General features: G+C 41.8%; 1 protein-coding gene across 1 annotated transcript; it reads right to left on the minus strand.

The window, feature by feature from the left end:
- Positions 1-726: 726 nt before the first annotated feature.
- Positions 727-16,377, minus strand: KCNMB3 (potassium calcium-activated channel subfamily M regulatory beta subunit 3; the record flags this gene model as incomplete). The annotated part of the gene is made up of 4 exons (XM_081085939.1): positions 727-1,111; positions 8,426-8,624; positions 12,536-12,727; positions 16,316-16,377. The coding sequence occupies 4 exons, from the start codon at positions 16,375-16,377 to the stop codon at positions 875-877; spliced, it is 690 nt and encodes a 229-aa protein (XP_080942065.1). The 3' UTR covers positions 727-874.
- Positions 16,378-20,998: the final 4,621 nt, after the last annotated feature.

A 20,998-nucleotide genomic window follows, 5' to 3' on the forward strand; every position in this document is an offset into this window, starting at 1 on the left:
TTGCACTTCCTTTTTATCAATGCAGCGCCATTCCTTTTGCTTAGATATGTTAATATTTTAGATATGTTAATATTACAGCCATGCTGGCTAGCATATAGTGACAGTTATGAGCCATCAGGAAATTTTCTGACTTAATTTTTACACAATTACATATAAGTTTCAACAGGAAAGGGGAAAAAAAAAAAAACAATAAAAGCAGTCCCTTTTACATTTAGTATAGTTGGGTAACTGATTTTCACTACTAACGTAGACTCCATTCCACAAGTTGGTAAGTATGGAAAGGGGCTTTTTAAATGTACTTTGTAAGCTATTCAGGTCTATGAATCTATCTGAAATCATTTAATTTGTCACTACAATAATTTTGTGGTTATGCTAAGAGACATGTACATTTTTTAAGTGAAAAATTTTTCGTTAATACTTCTAAGTTAGGAAGGAGGCAGAAAACCAACTTTGATATTTTCTCAAAATATCTTTAATAAGACTGAACTCCTTAATTCTAGTGTAAATTTCCAAATGTGGTCATTATCTATTGATTTCATAAGAAACGGCCCCTTACCAGATTTAATGTATGTTCCTATGAGTGGTCAGTGAAGTTGGCCTTCCTCTGATTTCAAATGCAATCAATGGTTTAAATATGATTTTGTCCTTGTACTTAAGTTGAATAAAACCTAAAAGAATGTGTCCTTTTGGAACATAACACTTTAACAGCTTGGGGAATGTGGCACTACCAAAAGACTACTAACCCATCAAATGTTGACTTTGGGAATTTTAAAAATAGCTCCTACCACCCTTTTTAGCCCCACTTAATGTAGCAAATCGATCTCACTCTATTTTGTCATTCAATGAATTGAAGTCCTGTGGTATACTGCATTCGTTAGGAGAAAAATGTTTTTAAATGTTCCTTTAATGATGGCCCAAAAAGTATTTGACACAGCAAGATGCATGTGTTATTGTACTGAGAATATAGAATAATAGTGTCACTAAATTTAAGACCTCTTCCCAGTCTTGCTGTTCCTAGCAAGAAGCTTGGCCTGTGCCTGCACTTCTGTTTGTGCTCATCAGAAACTGTCAATGTCTGCTTTTCTTTAACTTCGGAGTCTGTAACATCACATTGTTTATTAAAAAAAAGAAAATTACTTTGACTTGTGTCCAAGTAATCCTTAGTGTTTCATATATTTTATATTTTAAACAAAAAACTGTGATAAGTATATTTTGCCATTTTTTGAATACTTAAAAGCAAACCAGTATTGCTAATCACCAAATTTTAGCTGAATTTGAGTTCTTATCAATAATGACTGAGAAACATTGAATGAAAACCTGAAACTATTATGCCTTCAAAGTCAGTTTTTCTGCCCCAGTAAAGTGATGAATATTAGAGAAATATCTGCTTAAATATTAACTTCCTTTAAGCATGAAAAATTATATGCTTGTATTTTAAGCAGAAATATATGTATACACATACATGAATGTATAAATATGTTTGTATGTGTAAACAGGCTTTTTTCAAGTCACTTGAAGAACAGAACCTAGAAAGTAGGTTAGAAGCAAACTGGTTTTGCTTTTAATTAATATAAGCCTTGCAAAAGGTAAGTGCGAACTTTTTTGGACCCATAATGCACATGGGCATTGACACTTAATACTTCTAAAAAATTAACAGCAAATAATTTCTTACATTTTGTTTATTTGCCAAGTGATTTGAGTGACTTTGAATTAATATTGTTCTAAATTGACTTTGTTCTCCAAGCATAATATGTCTTTCCTAAGATGAACCAAGTAACCACTATACAAATGGAAAACGGTAGGAATTCAAACACTTGTGGTTTCAACACTTTCACACACTCTAGGTTTCAGATTAGTGATTTTGAATTTGTTAGGAGAAAAATCCCAAGAATTGCATATTGTTAGATGGGTGTCAAACTTACTAAGAAATAGAATAGAACCCGGCCAGTGTAGCTCAGTGGTTGAGCATCGACCTATGAACCAGGAGTCCACGGTTTGATTCCCAGTCAGGGCAGAGCCCAGCTAGTGGGCTTGATCCCCAGTGTGGGGGCATGCAGGAGGCAGCCGGTCAATGATTCTCGTCATTAATGTTTCTATCTCTCCCTTTTCTCTCTGAAATCAATAAAAATATTTTTTTAAAAAATAGAATAGAGATGTGCCCTTAATTTAAGAAAACTACAGAAACTCAATTTGAAGAAAGATTTAAATGTGTATACATATGTATATTTCATTACAGGGAAGTCTTTGGTATACATAAGCCTTTTAAACAGCACATTCTGGACCTTACATGCATATTTTTAGCAAAGATGGTGGGGAGGATCCTCTCCCATAGCTTCCTGCCCTCACCCCTATACCAGCTGTCCAATGAAAGGTACTGAGGCTGATTGAATTCCTTTTATTTTTAATAAGAATTGTATACATTTTAGGTCTACAATATAATGATTTGATATACAGAGTGAAATGATTACTACAGTCAAGCTAATTAATGTATCACCTCACAGTTACTGTGTGTGAGATGAGAGTGCCTGAAATCTCAACAAATTTCCAGTACTCAGTACACTATTAACTATAGCCATCATGTGTATACTAAATCTCTAGATTTATTGTTCATCTTATAACTGAAAATATGTATCCTTTAACCAACATCTCCCCATTTCCCCCACCTCCCTACTCCTAATAACCATCATATTACTCTGTTTCTATGTATTTGACTTTTTTAGAGTCCACACAAATGCGGTGGAATGCAGTTTTTTTCCTTTCTGTGCCTGGCTTATTTTACTTAATATAATGCCTGCCAGGTTCATCTGTGTTGTTGAAAATAGCAGGATCTCCTTTTTTTAAATTTTAATCCTCACCCGAGGATATGTTTATTGATTTTTTTTAGAGAGAGAGAACATCAAATAGGTTGCCTCCCATACACGCCCAACCGGGGACCAAACCTGCAACCTTGTGATGCGTGAGACGACATTCCAACCAACTGAGCCACCTGGCTGGGGCAAAATCTCCTTTCTAGAGGCTGAATAATATTCCATTGTATGTACTTAAACACACATTATATATCTATCATCACCATGTCTTTAGTCTGTTGATGGGCACATGGCCTGTCTCCATATCTTGATTATTGTGAACAATGGGAGTGCAGGTATCCCTTGGAGGTGCTGATTTTATTTCCTGTGGGCATGTGGCCAGAAGAGGAATAAGGCTGGCTGAACATTGAAACTTAGCAAAAGATTGTTTTCTACTAAGATTTTTAAGCACCTCTACTAGGGGCCAGAAACTAAGCTAGGTGTTTCATATATTCTATATCTTGTGTATCCCTACAATAGCCCCATAAAAGAAGAGATGATTCCCATTCTAAAGATGGGAAGAGAGAGGCTCTAACAATTCAGCTGAATTGCCCAAAAACAAAAACTTGAAAAGTTGTAATTATTATCTACAACTCAAATCACACACTGAGACACGTTCTCTCCACTATCCCACACTAAAAAGAGAAAATGCCAAAACTGTGCATGTCGATATTGCCCAATTTTATTATTCACTTTAGTAATTTATGACAAAATTAATTTCTAAAAGGCATTAAATTGGCTTGAATCAAAGTTTCTTGTTTGGTTACATCTACATAAAAAAGGGTTGCTTCAAAAGTCTCATTCTATCGCCCACCAAGTAAGATTTTTTAGTAACATTTTAAAGCTACTTTAAGGCACACTGGTTTTCAGAACAAACTGTTTTCAACTCATATTCAGCTTGACCTGGAAAGCACCTGTTGGGAGGGTTTTGTGACATTCATTATTTAATAACCACGGTTGACTCAACATTTAATATAAGGGCCATTGTTGAGTATCCACGTGGGACTTTTCTGTGACAGGGGTTATCTGAGATGAATGCTAAATTCCATCCAGTACAACTTATCCCTACTTCACAACAAATTTCTAGCCATATCTTTCCCTCTCACCAGAATGTACACGAAGAATAAAGTGAGCTTAAGGAAAGCATAAGTAACTAAAAACTGTACCCGAAAGAAAAGTTACATGGTACATGGTAAGGTTAAGTATAAATAACTCTAAACTTACTGAATTTTCCAGGCAGTGGCTTCCTTCCCTCCTTTATCACAAATGGTGAACTGAAATGGTAGGGCCACACTTTTGGGGATCACCAAATTACTATCTTCCTATAGTGAATGAACTGTTCTTCACCAAGAATTTTTTTGAGAAATGTTTTAATGTGAATTGTGTGACATAGAACAAGGCTAGTTGTCCAGTGCTCAATAGATTAAATAGCCTCATTATTTATTTCCACATTGACAAGTTCTAGGTAGAGCTGAAATTAAGGACAGCTACCTTGAGCTCATTTTGCCATGTGGGAAGAAAAAGTGCTTCTTTGGCTCACGTGCAGAGATTTGGAGTAGAGAAGATGGTGAATTTGTGTGTATTTACAGAATAAATAGAATACATGTGAGATTCTTCAAAGTTTTTCTTGCCTGGCTGGCATGGCTCAGTGGTTGAGCGTCGACCTATGAACCAGGAGGTCACGGTTTGATTCTGGGTCAGGGCACATGCCCCAGGTAGGGTCTCAATCCCCAGTAAGGGGTGTGCAGGAGGCAGCTGATCCGTGATTCTCATCATTGATGTTTCTATCTCCCTCTTTTTCTCTGAAATCAATAAAAATATATATTTAAAAAAAGTTTTTTATCATACTTTACTGCCACTTCATGGTTAATTCGTAAGCAGGCATAATCAAGTCTTCATGTGCAGAAACTGCAGGTATCTGAAGGCCAGGACTTCAGTTTGGCCACCATCCTAAGATTGCTCGGCTCCTTTGATGCTGTTCTATATAAGTTACTTTGCCACCTGCCTCATCTCTGAATGCAGTTCTGTACTTCTCACATAGGAGGGACAGGTACTGTGTTAACCGCACCATACCAACAATCAGGGCGCCACCCAGCAGAGTCAGTGAAGGCCAAAGTAAACAGTGGAAAATAACCATTTGGTCATACTTTTTTATGAGAATGACATCTTCAGGTTGGCTGTCTGGACTGTAGAAACATGAAAAGGGAGTCCCGTTTATGTGATCGAAGAATTCCTTTATGTCCAGAGCCCTGTTGAGCAAGTCATTCCTGTCTCGGTGGCACTTAGGTGTGTAAAAGCACTAGGAATGTGGAGGAGGAAGAAAGATGAGGACACTCTTACCAATATCAAGCACTTAACAGTATTAATGCTGAAATAGCTTCAAAATGAAGCTATTAGGGAGTTTCCATCTCAAGGTGATGAAACCTACTACATAGCTCAGGGGGAAGGATTGGCAGATGGGCACCGAATGAAATGGCCATTTCCAGGCATTAAGCAGGGCCATGGGGAAGTATTCTTAGAGTCAAGACACTGCAGAAAAGAAGAGAAACCAAGATGGAGGCATAGGTAAACACCGGAAATTGCTGCCTCGCACAACCACTTCAAAAATACAACTAAAAGACAAAACAGACATCATCCAGAACCACAGGAAGTCTGGCTGAGTGGAAATTCTACAACTAGAAGGAAAGAGAAAAGCACACTGAGACTCAGAGGAGGTGCGGAAGTAAAGTGCAGAGGTACGGAGGCGCACGTGGAGAGGGCTGGCAACTGAGGACACGGTTGTCTTTTTCAATCCATTTGCTCAACCACTGAGCCATGCCAGCCAAGCTCCTGACTGCTCTGAACTCCAGTTCCGAGCGAGTCTCTGGGGACCCAGACACATACGGGGAGAAACTGGACTGTTTGGCATCGGTCGGAACTCTAGGGAGGCTTTCTCTCAGAGGTGCTTGCAGCGATTACCAGGACACTGAGACACGGGGCCTCTTAGGGTAGGACTGAGGAGCAGCCATAGCTGTTTGCTCCACCCTATTGATTCCCTGAGGCCCCCGCCCCACCCAAGCTGTGCGCAGAGGCTTTTGCATATGAAAGCCTTGGCCCTTTGCAACCTGAAAATTACCTAGCAAACTGCAGCTGGGTCAGAGAGACCCAGAACTTCCAGAAGAAGGCCCAAGGCCCCACAGCAGCTTGTATTGCTTCACAGCTGGGCCTCATCTAGGCACCTCCAAACCCCAAACAAAGAAGAGGAATCTGCAGATCTCTCCATAGCTCCTGCTGCGTAGCCTCAGGCAGAGGCTAAATTAGCACCTCCTTAGATCCAAGAGCCAGTGTACCCAGTGGTCAGAGTGAGACCATCCAGATTACAACTCCTCTGATCCATAAGGGACACACTCAGGGGGCAGACTCAGTGAGCACCAAAACCCCACTGAAGCAAGTCTTACCCCAGAAGGGTGTCTCCAGCACACAAGTTCTCCCACTGTAGACACAGCTGATTCTCACAGCCAATTGGCCTGGAAGTCAATTCCTCCCAGTGATACCAACAACAATCAAGGCTTAACTACAACAAGACTGTGCACAAAGACCACAAGGGGGTACACCAAGAGTGTCTTCCTCAGGTCAGAAGGGAGTGGCAAGAAATATTCAAAGTGATAAATAGCAAGAACCTACAACCTAGATTACTTTACCCAGCAAAGCTATCATTCAGAATTGAAGGTCAGATAAATAGCTTCACAGATAAGAAAAAGCTAAAGGAGTTCATCACCACTAAACCAGTATTTTATGAAATGCTGAAAGGTAACCTTTAAGAAGCGGAAGAAGAAGAAAAAGGTAAAGATACAAATTATGAACAACAAATACACATCTATCAACAAGTGAATCTAAAAATCAAGTGAATAAATAATCTGATGAACAGAATAAATTGGTGAATATAATAGAATCGGCATAGAAAGGGAATGGACTAACTATTCTCGGGGGGAAAGGGGTGTGGGGGGTATGGGAAGAGACTGGACAAAAATCGTACACCTATGGATGAGGACAGTGGTAGGGGAGGGGTAAGGGCAGAGGGTGGGGTGGGAACTGGGTGGAGGGGAGCTATGGGGGGAAAAAAGAGGAACAACTGTAATAATCTGAACAATAAAGATTTAATTTTTTTAAAAAAGACACTGCAGAAGAGACCATGGCCAACTTCATAAGGACCACGCTCCTGACATGCAGGTCCTCATCCTCTTCCTGGACAGTAAGTCAATCCATTTGTCAATTCAACAAATATTTATTGAGCTCTATGTGCTTTCAACACCTACTGATCCCTCTATTGTCTTTGTCTTGATGTCCTGTAGTAAAATCTCTCCCTAACGGATTAGCATATTTAGGCTTTTGTCCTGGGCCCACACAGCGGGGCCCCACCTGGGCTCTGTTTCTTGGGAGGCAGAGCCAGTGGATAAGGGACCTCTCTATCAGCTGATTTAAAAAAAAAAAAAAAAAAGCTTGGGGTTTATTACCACACCCACTTGGCACTCCGAGCACTGTGCCAATGGCCTTTAAAAATGTTTGAGACCTTAAAAATCATTACATCCGAAATAGAAAACAAGCCATCAGATTAAAATTGGTGATTAAGTGAAGACAACGAAATGTAAGGTGTCAACTAATCTAACTCAACTTTGTTAGGTGTAAAGGTACACTTTAAATCATCTGAACCAATTGAACAACTTATTAACTCAAAATTGCCCTGGCTAGTACATCTCAATGGTTAGAGCATCAGCCCATGCACCAAAGGGTAAAAGGTTTGATTTCCAATCAAGGGCACATGCCTGGGTTGCAATTTTGATCCTCAGCCCTAATCAGGACATGTGCTGGAGGCAACCAATCCATGTGTCTCTCATCAATGTTTTTCTCCCTCTCTGTTTCTCTTCACCCCTCCCTTACACTCTCTAAAAACCAATGGAAAAAAATATCTCCGGGTGAGGATTAACAAAAATAAATAAAATCAAAATTGTAATAATCCTTTAAATTTCTCTGATAAGAAAAATTACTTGCACCTAGCTAGCGTAGCTCAGTGGTTGAGTGTTGACCCATGAACCAGGAGGTCACCGCTCAATTCCCAGTCAGGGCACATGCCTGGGTTGCAGGCTTGATCCCCAGTAGGGGGGGTGCAGGAGGCAGCCGATCAATGATTCTCTCTCATCATTGATGTTTCCATCTCTCTCTCCTTCTTCCTTCCTCAGTCTTAAATGAATAAAAACATATTTTCTTCAAAGAAAAATTACTTGCTTGATTTAGGGTGGACTGTGATATGATAGGGAGTGGGACCTCCAAAAGTAAGACCACCCAGAAATGACTCTGGTCATTGGCTCAGCCTATAAATTCTAGACACCAATTTATGAAATTGAAATCTCTCCCCTTTCTATTTACCCCATTTTCCCTCCAAGAATGCTTTTTGCTTCATTTATCCTGATTTGACGACTACAAAACATTCACTGGAAGGAAACAGATGTATCCCTAGAGGTGGCCCAGGGTACTGCACCATGCTGGTGACAGTCTGGCCTGGAAGGATTGCTGTATTTAGAACTTTTTCATTAGAACATCACCTTGGAATTTATCTGGACAGCCTCTTCATTATAATGTAGGAGAGCTTTCTGGCCCGAATGGGTGAGGTTCACCAACACCTGAAGACAGGGGTACTTGCCCTGACCTTGGCAGTCCACACCACAGGTGAAAGCGCAGTCCATCCCATCGTCCGTGATACATGTGTGGATAATAGTGCAGTTCGCTTCTTCTCTCTGAGTGCTCCAATGTGGAAAAAAATAAAATCATGCTCTTCACCCTCTAGAAAACTTAGTTTTATATTTCTAATGTGCTAACCTGAGGCATTTGTCTATTTCGGGTAATGTAGGACCATCATAGAAGGCACACAATGAGGACACAGAGACAGGAAATAAATAGCAGCAAATTTCCAAGTCCCTTCTCAATTACGACCCTCCTGGCATATTTCTCACTACACCAACCCTTACCTCAATGATTTTCAAACTTCAGAATCACCTGAGTGAATTTGTTAGAATGAAGAGCTTGTTAAAATGTGGATTCCAGCCTGGCCGGCATGGCTCAATGGTTGAGCATCAATCAACCTATGAACCAGGACACCATGGTTCGATTCCCTGTCAGGGCACGTGTCTGGGTTGAGAGTTCAGTCCCCAGTGTGGGGTGTGCAGGAGGCAGCCAATCAATGATTCTCTCTCATCACTGATGTTTCTATCTCTCCCTCTCCCTTCCTCTCTAAAATAAAAGTATATATATATATATATATATATATATATATATATATATATATATATAATATTTTTTTAAATGTGGATTCTATGCTTCAGCCCCAGAGATTCAGGTTCAGTTTATCTGAGTTGAAGCCCAGGAATCTATTTAACAGTTTTAAGATACATGTATTTGGAGAACCATACTTTGATCAATATTACCCTAAGTACTGTAACCAACAAGATCCACATTCAGAAATTGTATTGTCTGCCCAACTGGTGTGGCTCAGTCAGTGGTTGAGCGTCGACCTATGAACCAGGAGGCCATGGTTCGATTCCCAGTCAGGGCATATGTCCGGGTTGCAGGCTCAATCCCCAGTGTGGGCATGCAGGAGGCAGCTGATCAATGATTCTAATCACTGATGTTTCTATATCTCTCTCCCTCTCCCTTCCTCCCTGAAGTCAATAAAAATATATTCAAAGAAATCATGTCATAACGCCTCATGATCCTAAAATGCACCCTTTGGAAGAAGTCCAACCATAGGGCTCTTAGTCAACACAGCCTCCAAAAGTTCTAGTAACAAAGCACAATTCCATTTACCCGCTCTACTTCCAAAGAGGCGAATGCAAATCGTGCAAGCAGTCTCTCATTGGAAACTCACTGTGTTTTTGCTGTCAGTAATTCCTTGAGGTCAGGACCTACATGCTATTCATCTTTATGTTCCTCAAAGCCTAAAGCACAATGCCTCCCACATAGTGAAGGCTCGGTAAGTGTTGTGCTGAATTAAATTTTATTTGGAAAACATTCCTTGAGAATTTGGGTATGTGTGACAAACACAGAATGTCATAGGTGCAATGAGAAGTGGTAGATAAAATTCCTGTGACGACTGAGGTGAGGTTGAAGAGAATGGACATATATGTATGAACTAAGTAGAGAACAAGTGAGGGTAAGAGGATATGTTTTGAATGTATAGGAGCAGCTCCTCATGCATCCTCACAATCACCTCCAGGTGGGTCCCTGTGTTTATTTCCTGGTGCCTTAATAACAAGGAGTTAGAGTAGCAAACCCTAAGTCAGACTATTTGAAAGGCATTGTTTAGCTAGCTGTACCAGTGCACTCCCATTACGATCTTTGACCATCAGTCATCATTTCGCTTTATTAATATAACAAATCTGAGACACATGATGCAATTTAACATGATCTTAAGGCCCAGGGAATTTTTTAAAAAATTACTAAATGTGGCCTACAACAGTAAAATATTGGGCAAGTGAAAATACAAAAATGGAAAGGTTCTCTTGCAGGTTTAGCATTGGCCTGCTTTTACACAAAATTAATTTCTATACTTATTTAGATGAGGCATCTTTAACTGTTTATAGTTATATGCTTATCTGTGTTAGTTAGAACTTAAGCTCTCTAAATGCTCACTATGTGACAGATGAAGTATGATTTGAACCTTCCTTGAAGATTTCAGGAAGCTCCAATATAGAAAGCGGGATATTCTTTCCTATGCATGAGCCCAGGTGGAACCAGGGGTGTATTTAGGACTAAAAAAAAAAAAAAAAAAAATTAGCCTGTTCTTTCAATAGCATTGTGTGTCTATTTGTCTACAAATAAGCACAATCCATCATTTGAGGAATGTGAGTGTAAGGGAGTGGGCATAGGTGTAACTATCACCCATTAGGGTGTAAAACTTATCTCTGGTGGCACAAGATTTCAAGGCAAGGGAGAGATAAGCACTCCCTAAATTCCTTTAAACAATTTCCATAAATGCTTAGAAAAGTAAATTTTAAATATGAGCAACAGCTTGGTGCCAATTTGCAGGTGGTATCCTCAAACCATCTCCCAAATATATCACATTTTTAAAAAATATTCTGACCTGCAATGCACACATACACACACACACACACACACACGCACGTACACACACATATTTATTCCATTTACATAGATATTACATAGTTTACATATGTAATGCAGATTAGGTAGAAATTAGGTACATAGGTAGATATAAAGTGGAGTAACAGGAAAAGGAAAGTAGAAAGCTAGAATGAAGTCAAGTGTGATCAGCAACCATGTGACCCGCAGATCCTAAGATCCCTTATAATTATGGGAAATGGACAAATTTGACTTTGAGCTTCTTAGCAGCAAAAGCAACAAAAGCAACACAACCAGATACAGGATGCCTGGTGTCCGTGGAGTTAAAACAAGTAGGTTGACCAAGAGCAGAACAGATTCTCCGGTGCTCATACCGGGTAGAAAATCCCCCTGGGAGCCTTCTAAGAGTGGGCTATGCACTCTGGTGGATGGTCACCTCCACATTATTGCCTGAATAATGTTAATACTGGAATGGCAGGAGATGAATCTTAAAAATTCCTTTTCTGTGACACCTTTTCACTGAACTCCTAGACCTGTCTTTTCATTCCCCATGGCGCTTGCATTCCCAGGGCGGCCCTCCCCCAAAGCACTTCATGTTTTGTGAGCCATTCTCCAAATTTAAACAGCTCCTGTCCTGCCCTAATCAAAACGCCCACTCCCCGTCCCCTCATTGCAGCAAGCTTAAGTCTTAGGAGGTCAGAAGTCTTTATGTCAGAATGACAAACAGATTTTTTCCTGGCTTTGTTGCCTTAGGCAAGTTACTTGGCTTTTCTGAGCCTCGGCTTTTTCATTTATAAAATTAAAATAATGCTTCCTTCCATCATGGGTTTGCTCTAGCTTTAAATAGAATAAAACAGTATATTTGTCATATCTATATATAAAAGCCTACTATGCAAATGATCCCCTTGGGAGTTCAACCGGAAGTTCAATCACTCGCTATGATGTGTGCTGACCACCAGGGAGCAGCGAGAAATGAAGGAAGACCCTGGCCAGCAGCTGGAAGGCCCCAATCGGCCCAGCCCAGATCACCGGCCAGGCCTAGGGTCCCAACCCGGTGCAAGAATTTCATGCACCAGGCCTATAGTATTATATATTTAATAATGGTAACTATTATTACATGTATCTAATAAGGAAACTAATTAAAAGAAAAGAAAGGGAACTCATATTTACTGAGCAACTACTATGTGCCAGGTAGACATTATCTAACTCAAAAAACTCAGACTCAAAAACTTCTATTGTGCTCATGTAGAAGGCTTAAATTAAGCCTTCCCTAGGATATCTGCACATTAAGGGAAGGATTTATTGCCTACATGACTAATTTGTGGATTCGCTGTTGGAAGTATTTTTGAGATTGGAGTTGGGGAGCAGACAAGAAATGTCTTTCACTTTCTTACCACCTCTTGCTCCACACCCAGCTGCTTGCCAGCACGGAGAGAGGAGCAAGTGAGTCTGTCATCCCTGTCCTAGACCACGGTCAGAAGGGCTGCAGGAGCCAAAGCCAGCCCCCGCCTCTCCACCACTGTGCCTGTATCTGATCTGGACTGGAAATTCTGGGTCTATCTTTCTTCGTTTCTTACCTGAGCATGAAAGGCTTTAGGATGGTTATTCCAAACAAGAAGAACATTAGAACTGAGAAGCCCATCATTGTGAACCCTAGCAGCATGGCTCGGTCCTCTCCAGCACTGGACGGCAGCTTCTTGTGCTCATCTGGTGGGTCTCCACCATTGTGGTCTGTATTTCTCTTCCTCCCTGAGGTAGAAATGGCTGTCCTTTGGAGGAAGTGGGGAAGAGACAGTTCTAAAGAAGTTGGAACATTTACCAACCCTTGGGGGGGTGGAGGGATGATCCCATCTGCTCCTCCCTAAGGGTTGTGAGCAGGTCCCATGCAATACAATGAGATCCCATGTTCAGAACTTGGTGAAAAGTCTATCGAAACATGCTAAAATGGTGTGTTATAAATTTTTTTCTTGAATGTAACAAACAAAACTAAGGAATGCTACCTGGTAGAAGTCTTTGGAGACCTTTTTAATCAATGGCTAGAAAAGAATTACCTGTAAAAGTAGCTTTTGTTTTATGTAAATAAATGTTATGAACTTGCTTATCTTTCAGGATTAGTGCACATTCCCCCTGAAAATATTTTTTGCATCACAAGGTCCACATTCCTGCCTATGAACAGCCAGCCATGCCGAGCAGAGGCTGCCCCTGTGGACAGGAGCATGTTCTCCCATTTGCCTTAGTCCCACCACTTCCTGTGATCAGTTTCCCTGATTAGCTGTTCCCTCTCACAAGGCAGTTGAGTCTAAGAGGTAATTTCATTTTAAGAGGCTTAACAAAATATGAAGCTAAACAAATGCAGCTATAATGGTAGAGATTCAGGCTCTATGGAATATATATTCTTCTCAAACATATATGGAACATTTACGAGACCTAACCACCAACTGAGCCATAAAGAAAGCCTCAACAAATGTCAAAGAATTTATGAAAGTAATGTTCGTTTTATAAAATTTGAAAAAATAGAAAATAAAAAATCACCCACAATTCTACTGTTCACTTAGTGGGCCATTCCCCTCCTCTATATTATTTTAAACACTGGAAAAAATTTTTAATCTTGTTTTTTTCACTTAACATAATAATATGTCAGCAGCAATGCTTTGTAACTCTTCTATTGGCTACATAATAATATTCCAACAATAGGATATGCCATAATTTTGTTGTTGTTGTTAATCCTCACCCAAGGATATTTTTTTCCATTGATTTTTAGATAGAGTGAAAGGAAGAGAGGGGGAGAGAAAAAGATTGATGTGAGAGAGTCACGTCAACTCGTGCCCTGACCATGGCCAGGGAGTGAACCCACAACCAGGCATATGCCCTTGACCTGGAATCGAACCGGCAACCCTTTGGTTCTCGGGCCAATGCTCTAACCATTTAGCAACACCAGCCAGGACCCCATAATTTCCTCAATCATTTCCTTATTGTTGAATAAGTTTTCTGAGATCATAAACAGCCCTGTAATTACTGTTGTGGTATGTATAAGCACCTTTCATCCAAGGACCTCAAAACACTTAAGAGTGATCTAATTTTGCTCTCTAGCCAGAGATGAGTAAACAGAACTTTTACTCCTTTTTTGCCAGCAATACATATCCACTTGTAACCAGTGTGTTACCAGGAGGTGTTTTATTCAGTCAAGGCAGTATCCACCCCATTTCTGCTGTCTCCCCTGCAGACAGAACTGACTCTCACACTCCTGATACTACAGGTGCCTTCTGGCTTAGCCTGAAGCAAACTCAATTTCAAAGCCCTTGAACATGCTCATCTGGCTGTGATCCTGCAGATGCCAGCAGCCTCTCCCTCCAACATTATAACATGAGCAAAAAGTGTTCCTTAGAAAGAAGCTGTGGTTCATCAAAGCTTGATAATTCATCTGACACTAGTTTCACATGTGTATGGGATTTCTAAACATTGTGTTATGTTAAAGTAATATTTCCCTGTAATTTGTTTATGTTGCAGAAGAGATTTGGGTAATTTTTATTACCCTTCTATTTTTGTAATTATTTAATAACTTCTTTTGAAACAGGAAATGAGGTTAAGTCAACGTGGTTCATCGAGTTTGGTAAGAGGAGAGAGCAATAATCCAAATGTGCATTTCAGAAGTGAATATAGGATACTGTAATGCTTCGGGGAGGACACAACTGCTCTTCTATCTGGTTAATTATGTTAAGTACTTGTTCCATTGCAAGCTTGCCATTTGATTGTCTGCCATACAGTGATTCGCTTTAGTTGTCTTTTCACAAAAGCACTAGTTCATTTCTAAGAGACAAGTGTTTTTGCCTCTATCTCTTTCCTCTTTGGTCTGTCTTCCTTCCTCCCCCAACCTCCCACATCCGTCAAACCCCGATATCTCACTCTCTCGCATTCTCTCTCTCAAATACCCTTGCGTGTGATTAGAGGGTGACAGATGTGGGTAATGTGATGACCGTGGTGATGTTTACTGTTTCCACTTCCTCAGCTCCCAGCGCCACTTCAACCACTAACAGATCACCCAGGCTTTTGGCTGGAGTGAACTGTGCCCCTCCCAGGAGTAGGCTGGAAAGCTTTTAATAGCCCATTCCTCAAACACTCTCCGGCATTGCTCTTCTCTAAACTTTGGTGCCCACTTCTGATTTCCTCTGCCCCAAACCCAGGGGCAGGCAGGGGGAGTGAAGCTTAAGACTCACAGCCCCTCTGCTTTGCATTCCCCTGGGGAGAAAAGAGGTCCTCAGGACACCTTAAATCTCACTTTCTCTCTTTAAGAAGTGCCCTGGCTCTGGCCGGGTTTTCTCAGTGCTAGAGCATTGGCCCATGAACCCAAAGGTCTCTGGTTCGATTCCCAGGCACATACCTTGGTTGCAGGTTCCCAGCCCTGATGGGGGCATGTTCGGGGGGATATTTCTCTCTCTCTTCCTCCTCTCTCCCTTCCACTCTCTCTAGAAATCAGTGGGGAAAAAATACCCTTGGGTGAGGGTCTAAGAAAAAAAAGAAAAGTCCTGGCCAGTGTGGCTAAGTGGGTTGGGAGTCTTCCTGCGTACTGAAAGGTTGCTAGTTCAGTTCCTGGTCAGGGGACATATCCAGGTTGCAGGCTTGATTCCCTGGTCGGAGGCATGCAGAAGGCAGCCAAGCAATGTTTCACTCACATTGCTGTTTCTCTCTCTCTCTCTCTCTCTCTCTCTCTCTCTCTCTCTCTCTCTCAGCCTTTCTCTCTCTAAATAAATAAATCAATTTAAAACTCTTTAAAGAAGTAAGTTATCTCACTTCCCCCCTTAAGGTGGTTAATAACAATGGCTAAAAGTATAGACAGTATGATGGCATCATGTAGAGAGCATGCTAAGGCATGCAGCAACGATTACTATCCCCTGTTACTACTCCCATTTCATCCACAGGGGGTGAGGCAGAGAGACATTAAGTGACTTGCCCACAGACATCACAATCGTCCAGCTGGTTAAGGGGTGGAGCTGGTGGGATTTGGGATTGGAACCCGGGCCTGTGACTCCAAGGCCGAAGCATGCTTCAGCCATGGGGCCAAATGCCGGGAGTAATTTCCTCATTTCTCACTCCACCCAGCGCCACCTCTGTGCTGGGCCATGATCTAGAGCTGGGGAGCCAGAGATGCGTTTGCAAGGGCGCTGGCCTCCAAGAACTTGCAACCTGGAGGAGGAAGCCAAAGAGAAAGGATGCAGCCCACACTAGTCAGCGCTGCTGGGGACGCCTCCGGGGTCCCCTGGGAAGCACAACAAGTGGGCACCCTCGGAGGACGTAACCAGACTAGCCGCTTGTGCCGCGAGGTTCCCCTTACAGTGTGGGGGAGCCTGGTGGTGGCTTACCTTCCCTGGCGCCGCCGGCCGCCCTGGAGTGTGATTTGAACCGGGATGCTGAAGGGCTGCATGACACCACCGGGCTGGGCAACATGGGCTCCCTTCACCTGAGTCATGGCCTCTGAGGGCGCAGGGGGGCGATGCTTAAGCATCAGCGGAAGTGGGGTCCCAGAGGGAGCCTGCAGTCCCCGCCGGGACACCCATGGAAAGCACCCCGCCTCCAAAGCTGCCACCTGGTGGACAGGTGGGAAGTGAGGGCAGGCCTGTCCGGGGCAGATTCCGGACCAGGCTGAGCAGTCAGTTCCAGAAGCTCAGGAAGACCCTGCGTGGTTTTCTGCAGCCAGACCTTCCCCCCGTGTCTCCCCCGGCCTGCCTCCTCCTTGTCACCTGTGTTCCGGTTCGGCGGCCAGGTGCATCGCCATAGAGACCTAACCACTGGCGGAAAGTTCTGAGACCCGAGGGACCCTATGTAATTGGTGAGGGACAAACTCAGTTCAAGGTTGATAAAAAGAGGAAATGTTTTGCCCTGGCCACGCTTCCTCTTTCACAAAGTGTCTGTTAGAGTGCAATATCAGAGAATGGGCTTTTCTGCTCCATGCATGTTCTGATAGAGGATGCTTCTGGACCATACGTGATTTCCCAAATTTTCAGGACCCAAAGGACCATAGAGTGACTCACCATTAAAACTATTTCATGCCCTAGCCGGTTTGGCTGGGTGGATAGAGCATCAGCCTGCGGACTGAAGGGTCCTGGGTTTGATTCCGGTCAAGGGCGCTTGCTCTGGTTGTGGGCTTGATCCCCAGTAGGGGGCATGCAGGAGGCAGCCGATCAATGATTGTCCCTCATCATTAATGTTTCTATCTCTCTCTCCCTCCCCTTTCCTGTCTGAAATCAATAAAAACATATTTTTAAAAAACTATTTCAAAGGTTAAAAACAATCAAATATCATTGTATCTTTCTTTGATTACCTAAAAGGCATTTTGGGATCTTTTAATAACCCCCAAATTATAAACAATTATTATTATATTGCAGCTTACTGGCATGTGGATGATAGAATGCTAGCTGGACTCCTTTTGCTTTATGTTTTTTGTTTGTTTTTTGTTGCATGTTTTTTAGTAAAGATATTAACATTTTCTGAAATATTTGTGAGAGCAAGAATGTGAGTATAATCTCATCTATAAACATCCATGTAAACATCCCATATTAACTGTTTCTTGCAGTTATTTTAATATTGTTTAATGAAAAGGTATAATTTATATACTTCTGGTTTGTATTATTTTCTTGTTAGAGTTAGGGATTAAGTCCTTGGTAAACTACTTGTTTTTAGTGAACTTTAGAATAAGAACTGCATCTTGGAATAAAAACTGATAGCAATCAGAATATTTTTGCCTCCGCCTTCTGCTTGTAACTTAGCATTGTGAATATAATAACTGGTTTTCAGATTTAGATGTGCTAAAAAATTCCTCTGCAATTTGGTATGTAACTCTGTCTGAAGAAATTAATGATTAGCTGCTATTTTTATATATTTGATTTAACCTCAGAAATATAGTAATTTTTGAGCCTGTGAGACCGTATTTGACACCCAGAATTTGCACCTGCCTTTACTGGGGCTTCCGGTCATTCCCCTCTTTTTTTGTTTGTTTGCTTGTTTTGTTTTGTTAATCCTCACCTAAGGATATTTTTCCCATTGCTTTTTCAGAGAGAGTGGAGGGAGGGAAGGGGAGAGAGAAAGAGAAACATCGATGTGTGAGAGAGACACCAACTGGTTGCCTCCTGCACACACCCTGACTGAGGGTGGGGAGCAAACCCACAGCTAAGGTATGTTCCCTTGACCAGGAATCAAACCTGCGACCCTTCCTAGTGCAGACTGATCAGGGCTCACTCCCCTCTTTTAATTCTAATTCCATTTATGTAAAAATACTCATGCACCATCTTTAAAAATTCACCTTAAGAAAGTATGGAGAGAGGTCATAACCGGTTTGGCTCAGTGGATAGAGCATCAGCCTGTGGACTGAGGGGTCCCAGGTTCAATTCCAGTCAAGGGCATGTACCTGGGTTGTGGGCACATCCCCAGTGGGAGGTGTGCAGGAGGCAGCTGATCGATGTTTCTAACTCTCTATCCCTCTCTCTTCCTTTCTGTAAAAAATCAATAAAATATTTTTTAAAAAGCACACGTTTTCTTTTTTAAAAAAAAAAGAAAAAAGTATGGAGAGAGAAAGTGAGTTACTTTAACTTACTTTTAGTCTCAATTCAAAAGTTCTGATAGGCCCAGATAGATTTATTTTGGTTCTTTTTAACGAGGGCCCAGATGGCAAGTGAGAAAAAATAATATAACCTGTTGCCCTTTGGTTTTTTTCTCTGGTGCTCCTTCACTTGGTAACTGACTAGCCTCTCTGTCCACCAATACCAGACCACTCCCTTTGTGCCCCTACAGCAATGTCCCATTCACACAGAGACTCCTCTCAAGCCTACCTCTCCAGAAGAACCTGGAGTGGTTGGTATAAATTACAATCCCTTGTGTCCATTCAGGAGCATGGCAAGCTAAGACAGTCATGTGGTGGTAAGAGACACCAGGTACTTGTACCGTCATTGTACGTCAGGATCTCTGGTCCCCGCTCTTGGTCCCCTAGCCAGTGGTAGGCAAACTGTGGCTCATGAGCCACATGTGGCTCTTTGGCCCCTTGAGTGTGGCTCTTCCACAAAATACCGACTTCTGCGCATGGGCCACGAAGTTTCAATCACACTCTACATGCGTGCCCGCACATGGTATTTTGTGGAAGAGCCACACTCAAGGGGCCACAGAGCCGCATGTGGCTTGCGAGCCGCAGTTTGCCGACCACTGGCCTAGACCCTCCCTGAACTCCTAGCTTATTCCTTCCTCTCAGAGTTGCTAGAGAACACTTCTTGCTCCACAGAACATCAGACAGAAGTCAACTGCCAACTACCATGTGGGTTTCCTCCCTCTCTGGGCTAGTCTTTGGGTGCTGGGTTCAAATCCCAGCTTTGTAACATCAAGTAATTCTGTAAAGATTCTCTGCCCTAATTTTCCTCAGTAAAAAGGGAGTAAATAAAACTCAGTGTGAGTTGGATGAGTATGGTGAAACTTAATTAGTGCCCATAAACTGCTGTGAGATTTATAGATGAAAGAGGATATTATTGCAAGATGCTGGCATAATGAATTCCCAACTCCAGGGTCCAGGTCATTTTTTTTTTTTACAGGTGCTTTACTCAAGAGAAAAAAGAACCATTTCTCCCTCTAATCATAATGGAGAAATTACTTTTTTTCTCATTCTCTCAATTACACGCTCCTATTACAGCTAAGAATAGCTAAAATTCCTTTGTTGCTAAAATTCTCCATGTTCATGAGAGTTATATTTCTCTTTCCAAGTTCAGAGATGCACAAGTCATTTACAACAACCAAAAAAGTCTGTAACAGCCTATGTCCTTTGGGAGTCTATGTATTTGTGTGTTGGAGAATAAATAAACCCCTAACTCAGGGGTCCTCAAACTTTTTAAACAGGGGGCCAGTTCACTGTCCCTCAGACCGTTGGAGGGCCGGACTATAGTTTAAAAAAAACTATGAACAAATTCCTATGCACATTGCACGTATCTTATTTTGAAGTAAAAAAACAAAACGGGAACAAATACAATATTTGTATTTGCATGTGGCCTGCGGGCCGTAGTTTGAGGACCCCTGCTAACTGAACCATCATCTCAGCTTGAGTAGTTTTTATTGATGTAAGCAAAAATTACAAATGAAAAAAGTGAAGTCATATCTGATCTTACATTCTCTTTGCAGAGGGAAAAACAGCAAGGGAGTCTGATCTGTGCCACCCACTTGTGGAGTCTTAGATGGGATCTTCTGTACGTGTGTGTGTGTGTGTGTGTGTGTGTGTGTGTGTGTGTTTTAATCTTAATGACTATCTCCAGCCACCTTTGCTAATCAAATCAGCACTGGCATGTGTCAGAGAACCCAGCATCACCTTCCTGCAGGTGTTCTTCCTGCTCTAGTGAGTAAAAATACTAATCACTAACACTTATTCAGCTTACTATGAGCCAGCCATGAGTCTAAGGCTTTACATCTTTTTTCTCTGTATAGCAGTGATTTTCAGCATCAGGCCCACTGGTGTGCCACAAAAATATTTTTAACTTGCAAGACCTGACTATTGAGTGAGGGGCACTGACCCCTTTTCCCTTAGATTGTCACATAAAAAAAATGACAACCACCAACACAACAATAACCGTCAGGTGTGAATGAATAAAAATTATAAATTATACCTATTTTTTTGTCAGATCGGCAAAATATCCTATATAATAAAGGACTAATATGCAAATTTTCCCCTAGACTGGAAGTTCAACCAGGAGTTTGAGCAGGGACCAGAGCCAGCCAGCCAACCACCCACAGTTCCTCCCCCTGGCCAGCCTGGCCCAATCGCCCCAATTAGGGTGGGCTGGCCAGACCCCACCTGTGCATGAATTTGTGCACCGGGCATCTAGTATAATACATTTTTGGTGTGTCACAGAATTTTAGTAACTAGTTTATGTGTGCCATGAGATGAAAAGGGTTGAAAATCTCTGGCATATAGTATTAAAGGCAGCCACTTCCAAGCAACTGGGGTAAGCTTGAAAGATGGAAACATCTGGCTTTCCCAGTCTCGATCTTCCTTTCTATCCACAGCCTCTCCAATGTGT

This window comes from Myotis nattereri (genome assembly GCF_964212035.1).
Source record: "Myotis nattereri genome assembly, chromosome: 3".
NCBI classification, from domain to species: Eukaryota; Metazoa; Chordata; class Mammalia; order Chiroptera; family Vespertilionidae; genus Myotis; species Myotis nattereri.